Genomic DNA, 19,894 nt, shown 5'->3' on the forward strand with positions numbered 1-19,894 from the left:
CCTTGAAGAAGAAGCATAACCTAGTTATGGTTCCTCAAACTTTTTTAGGTAGAATTGACTGTATTCCAATAGGCAATAAATGCTCCATAAGTACATGATAATCATGAGGCTTAAGACCTTTTAACTTGAGATCTTTTATTGATACGAGGTTCTGAATGTTGGAAGAGTATCCTTCTGGAACTTTAACACCATGAATAAATTTACAAAATTACATTTTCTCCTTCCTCGACAAAGTATAAGTTGCCGGAGGTAGAAATGTATGTTTTCCCTTCATTATTGGTCTCAATTCCTTTCTTATTCTCATACTAACCAAGTCCAACCTTGCATTCAAGCCATCTTTGGTCTTACCAGGGACATCGAGTAAGGTACCAAGGAGACTTTGAAACACATTTTTTTCAATATGCATAACATCGATGAAATGTCTTACATATAATTAACTCCAATATGACAATTCAAAGAAGATTGGCATTTTCTTCCACCCACTGGTAACAATTTCTTTCGCAAAAGGTTTACCAAAGTTAGTATTCAAACTCTTTAGCTTTTGAAATAATTGGTCACCTGTCAAAACAAAGGAGCACGACCTTCATTGTTTCCATCAAGTACTTTTCTCCATCGTCGATAGTGATGATCTGAAAGCAAAAATCTACGATGGTCAAGGAAGACATTTTTCTTATAGTGTTCCAACCTCATTGAATGAGTATTGTCTTCACATACATGACATGCAAAATGCCCTTTTGTACTATATCCAGACAGATTACTATATGCAGGGAAATCACTGATTGTGTCAAACAACAAAGCCCTCAAGTTGAAGCTTTCTTCCTTATACGCATCATATAATTTATGACTGTCTCTCATATTTGCTTCAAGTCTTCAATTAATAAAGCCAAATATATGTCTATGTCATTTCCCGGTTGTTTAGGTCCAGAAATTAACATAGATAAGAACAGATATTTGCGCTTCATGCATAGAGAAGAAGGTATGTTGTATATCACCAATATCACTGACCATATACTGTGGGAGCAACTTTGAACACTATAAGTGCAAAGGAAATAGTTTTGATCATGTTGACAATGCTTCTTACCGTATGTGTTGTTCTATAACTAAAAAAGAATGAATGAGAGATAAGTATTCAACAACGCTCTTTTGTTCATGCGTTGTTGAATTCAACGAAAGCAACAATGATTTTTTGAGAATGCGTTGTTGAATTCAACGTAATCAACATCATATTGTTAAAAAAACACTGTTGTATGGGTATAACAATAACACAATCATACAAAAGTGTTATTGAAGACCATTATTCCTAATTCTACAAAGTTACGCATACAACAGAAAATATCCTGATGCATATGGAAACATAACATAACAACAAAATGAATGCATACAGAAACACCAAATGACAACTATATGAGCACAACTAAATTTTAATTGAATTTATATATTGAACATTAATTACATTATTTACATACACATATATTACATACTTTGACCATTATTCTCTAATCTGATTGACTTGGTCATCTGTATATGATTTGCCAACAAACTTGATTTCATTAGTTGGCCACTGCTGAATGATCTACTTCATGAATTTCAGCACGTAATAGCCGCAATCTACATCGTTTGTTTGGCGAGGGGTCTACAATTAAAATGAAGTAAACATATAAGTATAACATTAGTTGGCCACTACACATATAATTGTTTGAGATGATTTGTGTCAATACCATTATACAAGTCCACTTGATTTTGTTGAGATTTGGTAACTTGTTTCTACCACGATTATTCAATTTGTAAACTTTCATTACACTAAACAATAAAAATTATACTTAATTAATAAACAACTAGGAAAGTGAAAGTGTAACCAAAAGTTTAAATGAGTAGTTCAGTTACTTAGAAAATATCTCTTTCATAGCGACATAGTTGTTCATATCACCACGTGCCAATGAGTCAAAGTAGTATATTTCTTCATTGACCCAATTGATGGCAACCAAAACCCATTGTTGCCTAACAAAACATATGTACATAGTTAGGAAATGTTAAGCACAACAAACATACTAAAGAAAGAAATATAAAAGACAATTACAAAATACTCACCCGATATTAAAAGGTGAAAGAAATAAATCTGTATCTTTGTTATGATGATGAGATTATCTGTATTTTGTTCTGTTTTTTCCCAATCTCATTTTTTTTGTGCGACATCAAAGTGGTAAGGTGTGAGGATATGAACATCACATTTTTTCTTATTTAACTTAATAAAACTTTCATACAAGTACCTAATATATTTAGCACAAATGTTAGTTAATTATAACACACCGCCATGCAAAAGAGAGAAGTTAAGAAATCATAATTTATCTCATATATATACATACAACACTTGCACCTATACAATCACGTTTATATACATCCCAGACTTCACTCATGTCAACATATTCATCAACATTATCCTCGTAGACTTCCTTGGAAATTGATATAATTATCATATCATCTCTCATCTTCTTTACATGATCCATTAGCTGAGTACAATAGTTGGTAGTCTTTTTGGAGCTCACATCCCCAGTAGATGGCTTTGAGCTCACATCCCCAGAAAATGGCTTAGACTTTTGGAATATTCAATAAAAACATATCAATTATAGATCAATATATATAATATGAGTGAACATAAGGTGAAAAATCATACCTTAAGAGGAATTACTTGAACAAGGTCTATTGGCCAAGCCTCAAAAGTGCCTATAGCCCCTCCAACTGTGAAGATATCCTCATCGAGAGGAATTGGCAGCAACACATTATCATCGATTGCAATGTCAATCGAGACATTCATATGATGGCGTGGGATACGTGCATTATGTAGCATAGCATCAGCCAACTTATGCACTTTCCCAACACCAACTACTCGACTGATCTCCTATACGTAAGCTAAAACATACAATTAGTTAACGACTAAATTAAAATAAGTTAACTAAATTACCCCAGGAATGAGAATCAGAATGAGAATGTTGTAAGGTGTAGGTGTAGTGCAACTCTAATTGACGATTGAAGGAACAGTGTTAGCATTACTAGCTAGTCGTTGCCACTCAACTTCCTTCGCCTTCATTGATTGCTCAAATTTCGTTGAAACATTGTATGATGCCATCTAGTTGATTTTGAACCTGACTCTTTTGGGCTTTGGTTGCACGCTTTGGATGGGGTAAAAATGTTCATTGGCTAACCCCAAATCCTGCACCTCGAATACGACCAGGGTAGATAGGCAGTCCTAGTGCCTTGTCAAGTATTATGCGACTATACAGGTTTGCCTCTTTTTCTTTTAGGGCAACTTGACAAATCAAGAAAAACATAATGTTAATTAATTATATTTTGATAAATAAAGTATAATTAAAAAATATGAGCACTTACAATATGTCTTGCCACTTCTTGAACTTCCTCATTGTCGATGACATCATCCTTGTTCTTACGGGAACCCACCAATAGAACATCGAGTTCTACTCCATGTAGAGTCATAGGTGTATCACTTTTGTTCACCAAGTAACAAAACAGAACCAATAATGTAACTAGATATATATGCATACAAAACATAACCAATAATGTACAAATTAAACTGTAGTAACAATTTAAAACACATATTAACGATAACGTTGTTGTATTGACCTCTTCAACAGTGCATATTAACAGTAGTGTTGTTGTATTGACATCTTCAACATTGTATATTAACGATTGCACTGTTGTTGTATATCCAACTGTACACTACTCATTTTATGAACACGACCTCTTCCACAGTGCATATTTAACATAGCGTTGTTGTATCAACATCTTCTACAATGCGTATTAAGGATTGCGTTGTTGTTGGATATCCAGCTGTTTACTACTTATTTTCATTAACACATCAACAACGCTACTGAGATGTTCTATTGACAATGCTATCTGAATTATGCGGTGTTGAATAGAATCTAATTGACAACGCAGTCGTAATTATGCGTTGTTAAACTGAACTCATTTTCCAAATTAACAGCGTATTCGTAGTCATGCGCTGTTAAATTAACATTTTACATAACTGGAAAATATTTATACAACATGAATTTACGTAAATTAACATGAAGTTGCCATGAAGTAGATATATTACTATATAATTGTGTTTATTAATACAAAACTGGATAAAATATTAAACATTACATTTGGTTAATTTGTTTTTGTATTTATTAAGTATTGATAATTTGTTTATAGTGTTTATTAATAAGGAACACTGCAAAATTATTAAAGAGAATAATCATCTAAATAATTAACAAAAAACAGAAATTAACATCCAAAATAATTGTTTCATTATTCATTTAGAGAGGCAAAATGCATTATAATGAACTAAATTGTTTGGTACATGGAAATATAATGAACTAAATAATTTGGTAGAAGAGGAAATAATTTTGTCAACAATTTTTTCTTCGACTCCTCTGTACAAATCTTTTATAATAGTTTATTGATTTCCTTTTAAAATTTGGGTATTTTTGTCATGAAGGAAATCAATGAACTTAATAATTGCTGTAAATGATGGAAAAAAAATAATTCATTGATCATTTTCCTTTTATCTCATCTCAATTGAAAGAGACCAAAATATTGAAAGAGATCAATCAATTGAAAGAAATCAATGAAGTAAATCTTCATCATCTAACGCAAATCTTGTATAACAGCCACCTTCCTTCTAAAATCTGGGTCATTTTGCAAAATTAAAACTTGTTAAAAACCTCATTGACATGATTCTGAAACAGAAACATAATTTTTTATTTGACTCCCCTATACAAATCTGAGTGTTTTTTTCTCTTTTTCACTCTTTGCAATATTGCCCTTTTTTTACTACTTTCTGTTTTCTTCCTCCTATCTTCAAATCTTAGTTCTCTTTTTTTTACTACTTTCTGTTTTCTTCCTCCTATCTTCATGAACATACTCTTATAGAAACACATACTTTTAGGCTCTTAGCCTACTGATGAAATAGAACATTGAGTGAACCACAATATTTATAGATGATCAATCATTAATATTTCAAAAAACGAAGAGACGTATAACCACTCAACCATTAATATTTCAACAACCAAGAAACGCATAACCATTCAACCATTAATATTTTAACAAACGAAGAGACGCATAACTACTTCACCATTAATTTCTCGAACGCTTAAAAAGTCGTAAAACATCAACATCGCATAATTAAGCAAGTGCTGTTACTATGTCATGTTCAACATTGTTTCCTTACATATGAGTTGTTGCATATATTCACATCAACAACGATTTCTATCAAATGCGCTGTTAAAAATAAATCATTCAAGTCAGCGCCGCTAACGTTACTGGTGTTCAACAGTGCATTGTCAAGAATGTGTTATTGAAGTTACACAAATTGATAGCGTCTGCTTTATTATGCGTTGGTGATGTTCTTCCACCTTATTTTCAACAGTGTCGTTCAAAGTTGTGTTGTTGAATGACAGCTGTTTATTACGATTAAAATTTTAATCATATTAACATATCGTAATTAATATGATTATAATTATTTTTACAAAATTCATGTTTTTAAATTTCAAGTTAATCATATTATATTAAGTACTATAAAAAATATTTTCTGTTTTTATAATTTTTATTTTTAATTAGATGTCACTTTATAGTTAGACTGAGACACAAATAAGACATAAAAAATAAAATCACGTGTATGAGACAGCATGACCTTTAGGAGATATGATAGTAATGCCGCTATCCAAAAAAAAATTGAAGTGAGTTGATATCGTTTAAAAGGAAAATTTTAGCATTTGAAAACTAACTATCAAAAAGTTATTCTAGGACTCTTTCAAAACGTTACTTCAACTAGTAGTTTTTAAAAGGAAACAAATACCACTTGTCTCAAAATAATTACTTATCTTATCAATCAAATTCCAATAACTAGTATTAAATGTTAATTTTTATTTTTATGATTTTTAATTTTAATTAAGTGATACTTTTTAATTGGACTAAGATACAAATAAGTAAAAGAAGTGGGATACATAGTCTCCATTCTTCAAAAAGTTACTTCAACTAACTTTACAAAAATCATAAGAGTTTTCAATAATTCATATCACAATTTTACCTTTTATTTTATCAAACTACATCAATTACCTTAAACTTGAATAAATCTTATCCGTAAAATTATTTTTAATATATATTCCATAAGGTAAAAGTCACAATAATAATTAATCTTATAAAAGTAAACAATAATGATAGTATCATACATTATTAATTTAGTACAATTAGCAATAAATTAATTAATTAAATATATTGTTACATGTCTTTTAGACATTTAATAAATAATCAACTACTTTCACAATTAATTTTACTAGACATTTTTAGTCTAACCAACTACAAACTTTCTACTACTTTTACAGAAATAGGGTACACCACAATTACAAGTTAATTTTGTTGAATAGAACGTAAAACTTCTCATCACTAATGAAAGTAAAAAAAAATGGAAAAAAATACTTCAAAATTTGACAACCACACAAAACATCAAAATTTTAAATCAGGCAGGAGAAAACAAAGATCTTTAGACAATAGAACTTTTCACCAAATTCCTCTCACCACTAATAGCCAAATAAGTAGTATCAAAATTATCAACATGTAGCCCCCAACCTCTTTTGGCCTACAAATATGATATTTTCTAATTTTTTATTTTACTTTATTTATAAGCTATTATTATATGATATCTTTTGACGTTATCGCAACCTTGGGGTATTTATTGAAACAAATTTACTGTGATTGCTTTTTATGATATGGGTTTTCTCCACAAGACTTTAAGCCACGTTTTTGCTCAAGGAGACACAAACACGTATCATTTGGACCAATCACTCATTACTATATGTGACTAGGTTTGTTTACATTGTTTGAAACTGGAGCTCTCATCTCCAAAAAGTTCTATATTAAATCAAATTATGATTCGTAAACTGAATATAATCCAAACATGCTGCTACAATGCGAAAATCGAAGGTAGCTAGGCACCAAAAAAGGAAGCATGCATCTAGATGAAGAAGAAAATGAGGATGCTCTTATCAAAACTCGGAATGAGAAGTTTCACATGAGAAACTCAAGGTTTATGCTGAAACAAGACCTATATAGCCACCAAGCAAAGCCAATAGAGATGATATTAAATATGCACCTAATACAATATTTGGTTCTCTGAACCCATGTAACTGAAGGTGGTGATGGAAGGGTCGCATTCTGAATAAACGCCACCCTCCTCCCTGAAAGCCCTTGTTTATCTTCAAGTACACCATCTGATAAATACAAGGAAAAAAAGAAGCAATAAACTGTTAAAATAAAGATTTATAGTCATGAAAATTCCAACTGATATCATCTTCTAATTTCTATGTCTAGCCAACAAGAAAAGTACACCTCGTTATTCGGTAATTGATATGCACACACACATATATGTGTGTACATTTTAAGTATGTATTTGATGAGAGATAAAAATTAAACAAAGGACAGATTTAAGTAGAAAATAGACGACTGACATTAATACAATGTGACTATCTACATGTAATACTCCTTTTTCTTTGTATAGTTTACCATGGGTGGAACTTAAAACTCAAGAGTCAAGACACAAATCATTCCTTTCCACTATTCACTAGCTATGCCTAGGTTGTCTAAGCGTGGCCGATTTTATTCCTTCACTAAACTCTCCCAAGTTTCAGTTTCATGGCAACTTGACGTAAGGCTAGAGACAGTTAGAGAGGTAGTAGCCATTTCTATCCAACTTGATGCATTAAAAGAAATGATACTGCCCTGCCACCGCAATACACTAACAAATGTTTTTACTAATTATTCAATTTTTTACGATAGAAATGTTGAAATGTGGGAAAAGCGCAGAATCATTGTCAAGGAAATTGAATTATCATCACTTGGATTATGGCATTGATGTGCTGATAAAGAAAGATCGGGAAGAGTATGATATATGGTATGCATGCATCAAAAGCATGGAACATACCTGAATGACAACTGATGATGCCTCAACGATGAAAATTCCAGAAGAAATGAATAGTGGGAAGAACATTCCAGTAGATGAAGCCATTGCAGCTAATGCACCACCAAGTGCTAAAGATCCAGTATTACCCATAAATACAGATGCTTTGTATCTGTTGTGAAGAAGAAATCCAACACAGGATCCAGCCATTGAAGCTCCAAATATACCAAGCTCTGGTTTGGCATGTATACAAATCAATAACGAATATATTAAATAAAAGCTGTTATAATTAAAAACCCACTATATAGTACTAATTATTACTCCACTTTCATGTCTAATTTTCATGAGTAGTTGAGGATTGAAAGATTTTGAAGTATAAGGGAAAAGCTCGAAAAACATAAAGTAATGCTTAATTGGAGTGCGAAAATGTCACCCAAAATTGTTTCACCAAAGCGACACTTAAAATGACCACAGGGAGTACTATTTACAATATATACTTTGTTTTATTCCCTTTATTTATTGATTCTATATTGAACAGAGGACTGGAATGATAAGTAGATAGCTGGTTTGGAAGTCTATAGCTGACTTAAAATATATGCTACTAACCAGAACATATTGGAAGCACAGCTATTGACATTCCTGTAAAAGCTAATGCAGCAGTACCTCCAGCTAGTCCATCAAGAGCGTCTGCGAATTTCATTCCATGTCCCACCGAAACAAAACAAAATGAAGTCAAGAGTTTGTAGTATCGTCCCAGATACACTAGACCCAGTGGTAATGGAACCAACATCTTCCTGTATTTAAGTAAACAAAACAGTAGAAAGAGGAGGTATGGGTTATTCAATACCTGGTCAATCAAACAGATAAATAAACAAGAATCTCATTTATGGGCACTATCACCTACATTTCACAATTAACTGGATTGAACATAAAAAATGTTCTTACAGGGCTTCAATTTTTTTCCAACAACTACTTTAAAGAACTTTCTATAACTCATATTTCAAGTGTGAAAATTGACAAGTAACATTTTGCAACAGCCCATGGAATACCGATAGTCCATCTAACCAACAAAGCATGAAAAACATTGCAATCACAATGCACCAGCACAATAAAGTACTTTATCTTTTCCGTTTTGGTAGCACCTAAAATCTAGTGACATGAGAGTATTTTACTCAGCATCACACAAAAGGTGAAAATACAAATTATGAACAAAAGTGTATTAACAATCAAATAAATAAGGAGAACTGAATGTTAAATTGTTAATACACTTCTATGCCATATCACACAACTAGTTCCCCAAGCTAGAAGCATGTTTGACATTTGTACATTTGAATGAGACCAAATGATGGTTATACAAAAGCAAAATTTTATATCATTGAAGCCAAAGTCCATTGATGTCATATATTCTACTAAATATGGTTGACAAGAAAGATAGAAACCTGACGTGTTATTTAACTGAAACAAAAAAGAAAAAAACTGTAATTTAAATAAATAAAAAAATTGGTTTAACTACAGTATTGAAGGGGGCAAAAGTTCATGTCAGCAAATGCCTGTAAAAATGCTTTTTATGAGAATCTGTGAGTTACCATCAGAAAAATGTTGATCAGATTAGTAACAAGAAGGTATACATGCCATAGGGTGAAGATATACTATTGATGTCCAACCAAAACGAAAACCACGTTCCGACTGCTCCCTGTGTGGAATCAAAATGCAGATTTATAAAAGTAAATGATTGGAAAAATTATTTATCAAAAAATGAAGTGAAACAAAAGCCTAATTTAATCCCTCAATAATTTTTGTTCTCAATTCAGTTCCCCGCAGATCAGTTTTTGCAATGTAGTGTCTCACATAAAAAAAATTGTATCGAAGTTGATTGCATAAGAACTGAGTTTGACGGGAAGTTTAGGTGAGGGATTAGACTGCAAAATGTAATTCTTGGAGGACTAAATTGATAGGACAATGTCACTGAGGGACCAAAATAGCATTTTCTTAAAAAATAAATAAGTTAATAAGAATGGTAACCTCCAAAAGAACTTCAGCAACTGCAGGCAAACCTCTCCTATGATTCTTGGTGAGGCTTAATATATCATTAAGTAAACCAACTGCTGCAAAGGCAATTGTTACACCAGCTGCCCCAGACACTTCTATAGACGAAGAACCGGCAATCACTTGAGCAACAGTTATACCAACAGGTATAAAAAACAAACCACCCAGTGTGGGTGTCCTCTTACTTGAGCGACGTCTAAAAGGCCCTTGTTGCTTGATTACATGGACAACTTTAAAACGACGAAAAATTGGGACACAAACATAGCCAGCAAAAGAAACCAAAACCGCTGATATGAGAAATGGACGGGTCAAGTAAAAAGGTGACAAGGGAAGTCTAACAATCCTCCATGCACACCAATCTACAAATAAAAGCACCATTATCAAGACACTTATGAGCCCCATAGTGATGAAAATGCCACGTTTGATCCTGAAAATACAATTATAAACTGAATTGAGTTAACATAACACACACAGAAATGGAAAGGCAATTATATTAAAATGAATGTCTAGCACTGACAAAAGCCTACACTTAAATGAAATCTTATGTTCATTTATACCGCACACATTTTTGATGTCTTGTAATCTTCAATTCTTCATCATAATCATAAAATATATAATAGCATAATACATACAATAGAGCTCTAATAATTTTTTCCAAGTGAAAAAACAAGGATATCCGAAATCAAACATTTGCACAAGTTCTACATGCTTGCCTATGCTTCTTGCGATCCCTCCCAAGGTTTGCAAAGCGATGAGCAGCCAGTGTTATTGCTTCATTATTTGATACAGAAACGGAAGGCAAATCAACATCATTCATTGGAGTTAGAAGGACTTCATCATCACTGTCTTCCCCGTCGCTAGATGAGAATGCATGTTCAAGAGAACTCTCATCAGCATTCCAATCATCAAGCATTGGCATGTCAAATGAATCCTGTAAAACATAATATGTCGTGATTTCAAATCAGTATAGAGTAAAGACAAATCACAATTAGTGACAAGCAATGACAAAAGGGACTCATAATGTTAACATATATAAACCCAGAAAAATGAAAAATGTATCCATGTGGAAATGGATACCAATTACCATGACATAGATATTTCCTCAATCTCACCTAAGAGTTCCACAAAAGTAACTAGTGGAAGAATCAAGAGTACCAGTTTACCAAAAGGCCTTTAAATCTATGTAGCTTCAAAATGATTATCATAATATATCTTATACCTATTTTATGGTATACTTCGAAACGTTTCCTCTATATATCTTTCAATTCTTCCATATCTGTCCTTCCTAGCTTAAAAATGTATTCACAAGGTAGTTAACATAGCAGTTATTTCTTTAAAATTGGAAACTATTATCTCTAAATTCAATTTTTGTGCACGAAGTTCCAACCTAGTGGGATCCGGTGGCAATATTATGGTGGCAAAATGTTAAGCACCTAGAGTGAGTATTGTTATGAGCATCAACATCCTAACATGGTTGCTGAACTCATTATTTTACATTCTTTTTCACATGTCTACATAATTTCACATCATTTAAGCGATTCAAACTCACTAATATTTTACTGCATCTCAACATCCAACAAAAGTTTCTTAATAGAAACTATAACTTACGTTCTCTATATTTTACACAGTTTTCACTTAAATAAGCATATATCCAAGGAAAATTTAAGCACATCATCATCTTATGGCGTAAGCAAAAGTATACCTCATCGAAAGCTCTGGTAAGAAGAACATTACGTCGAACACAGCACCTACAGGATTCTCGTTGAATAATCGAGAGATGCAACTGCAGAATAAAGAAAATAGCGATTAAACAATAAACAATAATAACATAAATCACGCATAGGTAGAAGAAGAAATACGTTGAAAGGAGAAGAATGGAAGTGGAAGGAGGAAGATGAAGGAAGAAGATTGAGGCGATTGGTGGAGGAACGAGGAGGGAGGTGGTTGAGAAAACGAGAGTGAGAAGAAGCCATAGATGCGAGAGATTTGAAGAAGAAAGAGATCTGAAGAGAAGGGAAATGGGGATGGAAATAAGAAAAGGAATATTCTGAGGGAGAAGAGCTTTATATATATAGAAAGGAGGGAGAGTGTCAAATGGAGGGGCTTAACAACTTACCAAATTTCAGATTCGTTTTTTTCAACTTAATCCATTTTCTTTCTGTTTCAGATCATTGCATAATAAAACTATTTCCTCACATTTTCTGCTTTCTATATTTAGTATATTTTTAAGAGTAAAAATATAAATATAAATTAAAAATATTAATATTATTATATAGCAAATTTTCTATATATTTTATTGTAAACTGTTATCTCGGGTTACATTGCTTAGCTTATACAATTTTGTTTAGAGTATAATTTAGTTCCACGAGTCACGATCAAAGCCTTTGGTAGTCAATAATCAAATGGATATCTGATTTTAATTTCCATCATAGACAATATTCTTCTGCGTATAATTTTTTAAAAGGTGCCAACTACGATATATATTTGATCACACGTTTTTTTTCTTTCTGTTTGTGTCTAAAGAGAAAGAAAAAGCAACTTCTCGTTCATGTTCATCAAAATAAATGTGTTCATTGTCAGGACAAGTCATTGGCCAATTACTGGGCATATGGGATGTGGCTCATAGGATTGTCGATTACATTCGAGAGGACAAAATTTGACCAATACAATTGTTGACCATGTTCGAATGACGGATCTAGTTATGGGAAAGGACGACACCAACATGATAGGCCAGCACATGCATGCTGGAAAACTTTCTTTCGCACCAAATGTAAGATCCCGTCACCTGACTATCAACGGGTTCACATTGTCTACATGTTAAAGGTAGTACAAGTTCACAATATTGTCAACCTAATGTTGTTGAATGGACAAGACCGTATTGATTACAATGATGGCACCTCCCTCATAGTACAAGCCAGTCCACCTCAATAAAAATAGGTGAAGCCACCCATAAAAGAAAAATAATGTATTCTCTTCATTTCTCTCTAAATATTGATTTGAACGTGAGAATACCTTTTCAAATACATATTCAAGGCATTCCAATGTCGGCAACAGTTAAGTTCCAACAATTAACCCAACCCCCGACAACCTCCAAGGACAGCTATGGTGGACAGCATAATAACCTAGATACCAACCCCTTTCCTACACAAAAGAATGAAAAATAAACAACCCTCTAAAATAGGTGTAAAAGGCAAATACAAAAAATATCAAGAGAGTATTGATTTTCCTATCCTTCGTTCCTCAGAACCATGTTCATCCTTATCACATGTTTTAACTTGAATAAAACCTGTAATTCTATGTTCAAGAGCATAATAAGGTTTGGGGAAATTTATTTTGGAGAAGCCTAAAAAGAAACACATGTGCAGGAGCATAATAAGGTTAATAGTTTGATGTACCTATCTCCTGCTCTCCTTTATCACTATGTAGGTGAATTCAACAGCGTGATAACTTTTTTGAGCCAGGCCTACTGCTTCAACGACAGTAGTAAACATTATAATGTCAATCAAGAAATTTTCAAACAATATCAGAGAACATAAGTTTTATATTTCACAACAAAAATACAGATTCATCAAGGTGAAGTATACCACAACAAAAATATAGTTTTATATATAACAGATACGTGCTCCACCAGCAATACAGGCTTTCACAAGATTGAGACACATAATTTAACAGACCAACAAACCCTTGAATGGTCAAGTCAAGCAACCACACTCAGTCCCAAATTAAAACTATGACATAACTACGACAAACAAAATGATGTTAAATACAATCCTTCATCTTGTGCCCAAATATTTGCTAGTTTGGAGGAGGGACAGGAGGTCGACCTCGTCCAACTGCAAAGCCACGTGTTCCATCTGGCATTCTTGGTCCAGGAGGTGGCTTAGACGCTTCGGCAGCATGAGTAGATGGGTTACTTCCATGGCCTGGAACCGTACATCAAGTTATCACAAAGAAAAGGGATGCAAAAATTAAAAAATAGAAGTAGGATGGAACTGGAACCAGAGGAGTAAAGATACCCATTCCATTTATGGCACGATATTTGTGTTTCCTTGATCTTCCTTGATTTCTATACCCCTGCCGACCTGTATCCTTTGGCAAATGCTCACCATCCTGTAATGAAACGAAGCAACAGGTACCAATGTAGGCTTAAATCATATTCAAAAAGTGTCTACTGGTTTTGCTAAAAAACAGAGGATATGCAGCAGGTTGTTACATATGCCAGAATTCTGCATTATTATAGGGGAATAAGTGAATCAAAAAGGGTTGCATGCAGGAGACAACGGCTTAAGAGAAATCAATATGATTTATGATTTCTAATAGGAATGTGCAATAGTGACATGGAAATTCACTGTTATAGCGAATGGCACGTGGCATAGAAGACAAAATAGTGCACAAATATTAAATTCCAATATATTTAATAATTTCTAAGAATCTTTATGACATGGATACACAATATCATTGTGTTAAGCATTAAGAAAAGAAATAATTTGAAAATAAATTCATAATATGTGTGTTTGTGTGCACACATATGTGTAACTTGCATTGAAAACATAACTAAAGAAGTTGCACTAAAATAACTAGGATACTATCAAGTCTTGACATTTGGGACATACATGGTTATAAGAAACTATAATTTCCCCACTGAAAGAAAATATAAATTATCAAAAAGCTTCTTATCATTCACACACATAGAGGCAAGGCCAATGCTATTAGAGCTTAAAATTACTAGCAGATACGTTACAGGATGCTAAGGGTAAAAAACAAATGCTATACAGACCTCTTCATCATGTGTGTCTTCATGATGCTCATTTGAGCTATGATTTCCCTCATCTCCTTTATGTTCAGATACATGGCTAGAGCTGTTCTTCTCAGCAGCAGTAGATGCCTTCCAAGTTTGTTTGCTATGCCCCTGCTTCCCCTAAATCATAAAGCCATCATTAACACCACACCACTTCATGTCGAGTTCTCAAATGGAGATAATAAATCTGAACTGACCATTCGCTTGAGAGGTTTAACATGCATGCCATTTCTCCAGTCTTGTTCATCATTTAACATAGCCACCTAACCCAAAATTTGCAATGACTAATTTAATCGCCCCAGGACATAAAGGCCCAATGATACTACTAATTATTATATACAAAATGAAACTCACAGCTTTCTCAGCAGCCTCAATAGTCTCATATTCCACAAGAGCATGTAGCTACACAGAAGTAATACAGACAGATAATGTGAGTGAAAGAAAATTTAAATAAGGAAATAAAGACACTAATGACAGAGAAGAATATAACATGTATCAGCTCACACAATAAGGCTGGGACATATTATGCATAGTTTAAGAAAGAACACGAGAAAGTTTGTCTTATACCAATAACCATAACAAAACGAGATAAAAAAAGCAGGAAAATTAACCCAAGAATAATAATAATAACAACTTTTGAATACAAAACATCTAATCACAAATTCAAATATACATCAGTCTATAGACATACTACAGTCCTCCACATGAGTCACCAACATTGATGTTACTTTAAAAATCAATGTGGAAGGTGAATGATACTTCAAAAATGGCGCTCAAGTTGCAGCACAGCACTAATTCCTTTGTCACTTCCAATTGAAGACCAAAATTGTTATCCAACTAAACCAGGAAAAAATACAGTAAAAACATGCAAAAGGTGCAAACGATCCTAACTACTTCACAATAGAAGTATTTACTAGGTGGAAATTCACTTCGGTTAAGGCTGGAACTAGAAAATTGTAAACTTTTAGGTTTCATCAATCCTTAAAACAACATGAAGAATCAAGGCTGCAGGAAGTTTTCAGAGTCATCACCAAAGTGAGGATACAGACATACAGCATTGACAACAACAGAAGAGGAGTGAAGGGTCATGAGAAAGAACGAGAAGAGATTTTCTTTTCTATTATTTTTATTTTGAGATACTGGGTACAGTGGGGATTGTGAAATGCAATTATTGTAGCCTAATATGCGTCACCTGAGAAAGCAATCTTTGATGTGGTACCCTAGCTGGACTTAAGAGACTACAAAACCAACTACACGTGTAACCATATCCAAATTAATAAGAAACAAAAATGCAACATAAAGATTCAAAAGGGAAAATATTAAATACAGCCACATTATAATTAACTGCGGAGACATATATTCGAAGTTAAAACTCTAGTAAAAGGAAAAAAGTAAGATCACTCACTATTTAAGGCTAGCTGTTAACATAAGATGGTTCTGTACCTTATTGCTAATGAACTTTTCTTGCTTAATATGTTTTGCAGCCTCTGCAGTAGGACGTGGGTCATGAATGGTTATCCTCTTTATACTGCATATCAGAACACATTTTAACATAATAAGAGATTTGGAAGGACAGATACAACACCCTTAATGAAACTGGGAACAAAAGCATAAGTTAAGGAAGAAACCATACTTTCCAGCTTCATTGAATATTCGATGAATGTTCTCCTTTGAATGGTCTTCTGGCAAATTTTCTACTAAAACAGTATATAACTAGAGTACGAGAATAAGATACAGGACAATGTAAAACAGAATTTAATAAAAAGGAAAACAGAAGAAAAACATGTAGCATGCTCCTTGAAGTAGATACCTTATTGTCTCTAAATTGTATTTGTGGATTGAGCCTCTTAACCCTTTTACAATCACCACTCACAGCCTGCAGACCACATTTAGAGAAAATTTCCTTAGGACTTAAAAAACACAATTGCAATGCAGTTCATCTTGAGATAAAAAGGAAGGATGAAACATACAAGTAGTGAAGATTCCTTCAGTGCAGCAACTATAAATGAGTAGTCTCGAGTGAGCTTCTTCATTTTTCTAAAAGAAGCAATCACTGATATAGGAACTGCATGACCAGTATAAATAGGAATTACATGATAAGATAAATAACTACACGCATGGAGCTTTTGACAGATAATTGTTCAAAAATCTGAAAACTATCATATAACATCATTTATGGTATTCTAGAATATTTTAGAGTATCTTCACAGGTTTCTTAGGCTCCATAGTCAATAGCAACATTGGGAAAGATTTCTCGTTGTTATTATAAGACCGTGATTGGATATACATATGTTGGGTAAAAGGAATAATTTTCTCCTTTGCTTCGAGAATAATTTTGAAGCAAAAGTGAAGTGTTTGATTTGGTGCGCTCCCTGGCCACGTATTATGCACTGCAAAGAGGTATTTGTTGCAGCCCGACAGCAGCCATCACTGCACCTTAACTCAGCAAAGCAAATCTCACTTAAACTAAGTAGATCACAATTGTACCCTTAACCCCTTACTTTGACTGCCTCCTTCATTCCACTGAGACCTTCTTCCTTGCACAGCCATAAACGTAGAGGGATTTTCTCAGCATCCTTGCCTCGGTTTTATCCCATCAACAGTCACCCCCATTTCAACAAGTTCCCAGCAGAGTACACCTGTTTCGCACTCTCTGTGCTCTGATCTGGCATGTTTTCAGCATCCCAAACTTGTTTTCTTGCTCTACTACATCAGCTTCTGTTCAGCAACCTCTAACCAAACTCACTTATGCATTGTTATGGTTTTCGTTATTACTAACTTACTGTAATTTGTTGATTGTTATGCTTCAAAATAATGGTAATTGAATCCCCGAGTTATAAATTTTGAGTCCTAATAATTAATGTGTACGGAAAATTGTGTTTACTATATCTGTTATTTCTTGGTATGACTGTCTTCCCACTTGCCGTGGTTTTTGGTTCCCACTCTGCACCACAATCCAGGATTAACTACATAGTTTTTAAGATTCGTTTCTAATTGATATTTCATGATTTATTTACTTATTTAATTAGGATTCTTGGGTTTGTCTTCTGTGTCATGAATCAATCACATTAAGCTTTTGAACAATATTGTCAGTTTACAATGGTATTAACTGTCTTTCTCTTTTCATTACTACCTTAGCCCTAATCCTAGTTTCCTCGACAAGAATAATAATAAAGTGAATACATACTTCATTATATCACAAAAGCAAATAAGAGACATAACATTGTTGCATCACATTGCTGGAAAACGCTTACCAAACCCTTCCTTGTTCCTTTTGACGTAACCCAAGAGATACTTATCAGTAGGCAGATTTTCATCACTGAAATAATACTCCACCTGCAGTATCAATATAAACAATCCATTCACTTATCTAAATAAATAAAAAATCATTAGACAGCTAAGAGCAAAACTAATAATACAAAATGCAAAACCTAGTAATGTGAAAACATAAGATTTCTATTAAAGTCAAAATATGATATCATTCATAAATCATAATTCTGAAGAAAAAAACAACAACAAATTAGGCTCAATTTGGAATCAATAGAATCAAGTGCTTGAGCAAAGTTTCAAAAACATAAATAATACACAAATAAAGCAATTTGTTGAAAATAAATTGAAGAAATTATCGTCTAGCTTACCTGCTTAAGGATCTTGATTTTGAGATCATCCAAGGAGACATCGTTATCAACGACGTGATCATGAACCTGTTGCTCCTCATCAAGGTCATGTTCATGGTCATGTTCCTCGTGATCGTGGTCAAGGTCATGGTGGTGTTCTTCGTCTGAAATCAGAGAATGAAATTCAGAAGGATCGGTGATTTCGGCCGGAGGAGGCGAGGCCGCGGCGGAAGAGAGAACAAGTTCGCCGCCTTCCATTGAGGTGAGGGAAATGGGAACAAAATTTCCCCGCCTTGTTTTTTTTTCTCTCTCTACTCTCCACACTTGTGATTTCTCATCACACCCTTTTATATTGCAAATTAATAATACTACATTTTTTATTAGTATAACTTGAAATAACTAATATTTTTTATTTCGAAAGTAAAACCATACAATTCTAGATAATTATATTAATATATTTTACTTTAAGTTGGATATTATAATAAATACAAAAATTATAAAAAATACCCAATAAAAATAGTCTAATTATTTAAAATAAAAAATACAAATTTAATAATTAATATCATAAAACAAGAATGTGGATCAAAAGACACGAAGTGTCTATCAACATGCTAGTGTTTATAAAGTAGATCTGAAACATTATCACTTTTTGTTTATATTTTAATCGTTTATTTCAATTTATATATAAAATTTTAAATCATTTCTACAAATAAATTTGCTCAACAATTACTTAACTCTATCGATATAACTTTTTTATAACAACCTTCTAATATATATGAGAAATATCAACTTTGCCTTTTGTGGGATTTTAAAATTTTGAATTATAAACTTAAAATTTTTAATTATCAATCTAATTAGTGATGAAAGAATAAGAATATGTAAGTTTTTTAATTTCGTTATAATATGTTGTTTTTTCATATTCTAAGTTTCACCATACATTAATGAAAATAAGTTTGAGAGGTGGAAAAGTTTTTTACATTTAAGTTTCATCATATATTAATGAGAGTAAGTGTGTGAAGTTGACAAGTTTAACAAAATTCAATCAAGATAATGTTAAGTATGTTTTGTCTCTTTTGAAAAGTCCAAACATCATGCTCTCAAGTATGTTTGAAATATATGGTATGAGCTAGGGTTTTGTTTCCATGGTTGAGCACTTATGCTAGTCTTTTCATTTCAGATCTCCAATTATAAGAGAAGTGTATTTGTTGAGTTAAATGTCATTGATGTTTTGGTAGTAAGGCCTTGTTGAAAAGCCCAAAATTATCCAAACCTGAATCTCCATTCTTTTTTTTGCTTTGGTATATATTTGTGACAAACAATATGGTGCTTTCTTTTTATCAATGTCTTCACTCCAAAGAATCCACTAATCATTCATTTTACATATGCATCTCTGGCCTCAATCTCTATTCAATTATTTTCTCATAGCTTCATACCTCATGAATTTAATCCACTACAATTTTATACATCTTGTACATATTTAAT

At 32.9% G+C, this 19,894-nt stretch overlaps 2 protein-coding genes across 3 annotated transcripts; both read right to left on the reverse strand.

The window, feature by feature from the left end:
• Positions 7,011–12,081, reverse strand: LOC109330337 (phospho-N-acetylmuramoyl-pentapeptide-transferase homolog). Its single transcript, XM_019564503.1, has 8 exons — positions 11,857–12,081; positions 11,700–11,780; positions 10,711–10,928; positions 9,974–10,424; positions 9,580–9,644; positions 8,558–8,745; positions 7,976–8,184; positions 7,011–7,265 (listed from the first exon to the last, which is right to left on the reverse strand). Exons 1-8 carry the CDS (start codon positions 11,968–11,970, stop codon positions 7,083–7,085), a joined length of 1,509 nt encoding a protein of 502 aa, XP_019420048.1. The 5' UTR covers positions 11,971–12,081; the 3' UTR covers positions 7,011–7,082.
• LOC109330163 (la-related protein 6A) lies at positions 13,519–18,753 on the reverse strand. 2 transcript variants are annotated; one of them, XM_019564217.1, is made up of 11 exons: positions 18,434–18,753; positions 18,050–18,131; positions 16,766–16,860; positions 16,606–16,671; positions 16,429–16,508; positions 16,239–16,323; positions 15,150–15,197; positions 14,993–15,058; positions 14,775–14,906; positions 14,014–14,107; positions 13,519–13,920 (listed from the first exon to the last, which is right to left on the reverse strand). In XM_019564217.1, the coding sequence occupies exons 1-11, from the start codon at positions 18,668–18,670 to the stop codon at positions 13,793–13,795; spliced, it is 1,113 nt and encodes a 370-aa protein (XP_019419762.1). In that variant the 5' UTR covers positions 18,671–18,753; the 3' UTR covers positions 13,519–13,792. The 2 variants fall into 2 exon arrangements, with proteins under 2 accessions (XP_019419762.1, XP_019419761.1); XM_019564216.1 differs by having other exon boundaries at positions 14,775–14,915.

This window comes from Lupinus angustifolius, chromosome LG16, assembly GCF_001865875.1.
Source record: "Lupinus angustifolius cultivar Tanjil chromosome LG16, LupAngTanjil_v1.0, whole genome shotgun sequence".
In the NCBI taxonomy this organism is placed as follows: domain Eukaryota; kingdom Viridiplantae; phylum Streptophyta; class Magnoliopsida; order Fabales; family Fabaceae; genus Lupinus; species Lupinus angustifolius.

Coding starts and splice junctions, on each gene's coding strand:
- LOC109330337 (XM_019564503.1), bottom strand. CDS start 11,970: ATGGCTTCTTCTCACTCTCGTTTTCTCAACCACCTCCCTCCTCGTTCC. Junction 8,746..9,579: donor ATATCTTCACCCTATGGCAT/GTATACCTTCTT, acceptor ACTTAAATACAG/GAAGATGTTGGTTCCATTAC. Junction 7,266..7,975: donor CATCATCAGTTGTCATTCAG/GTATGTTCCATG, acceptor TGTATTTATCAG/ATGGTGTACTTGAAGATAAA.
- LOC109330163 (XM_019564216.1), bottom strand. CDS start 18,670: ATGGAAGGCGGCGAACTTGTTCTCTCTTCCGCCGCGGCCTCGCCTCCT. Junction 15,198..16,238: donor AAAAGTTCATTAGCAATAAG/GTACAGAACCAT, acceptor ACTTCTGTGTAG/CTACATGCTCTTGTGGAATA. Junction 14,916..14,992: donor TTAAACCTCTCAAGCGAATG/GTCAGTTCAGAT, acceptor TTTATGATTTAG/GGGAAGCAGGGGCATAGCAA.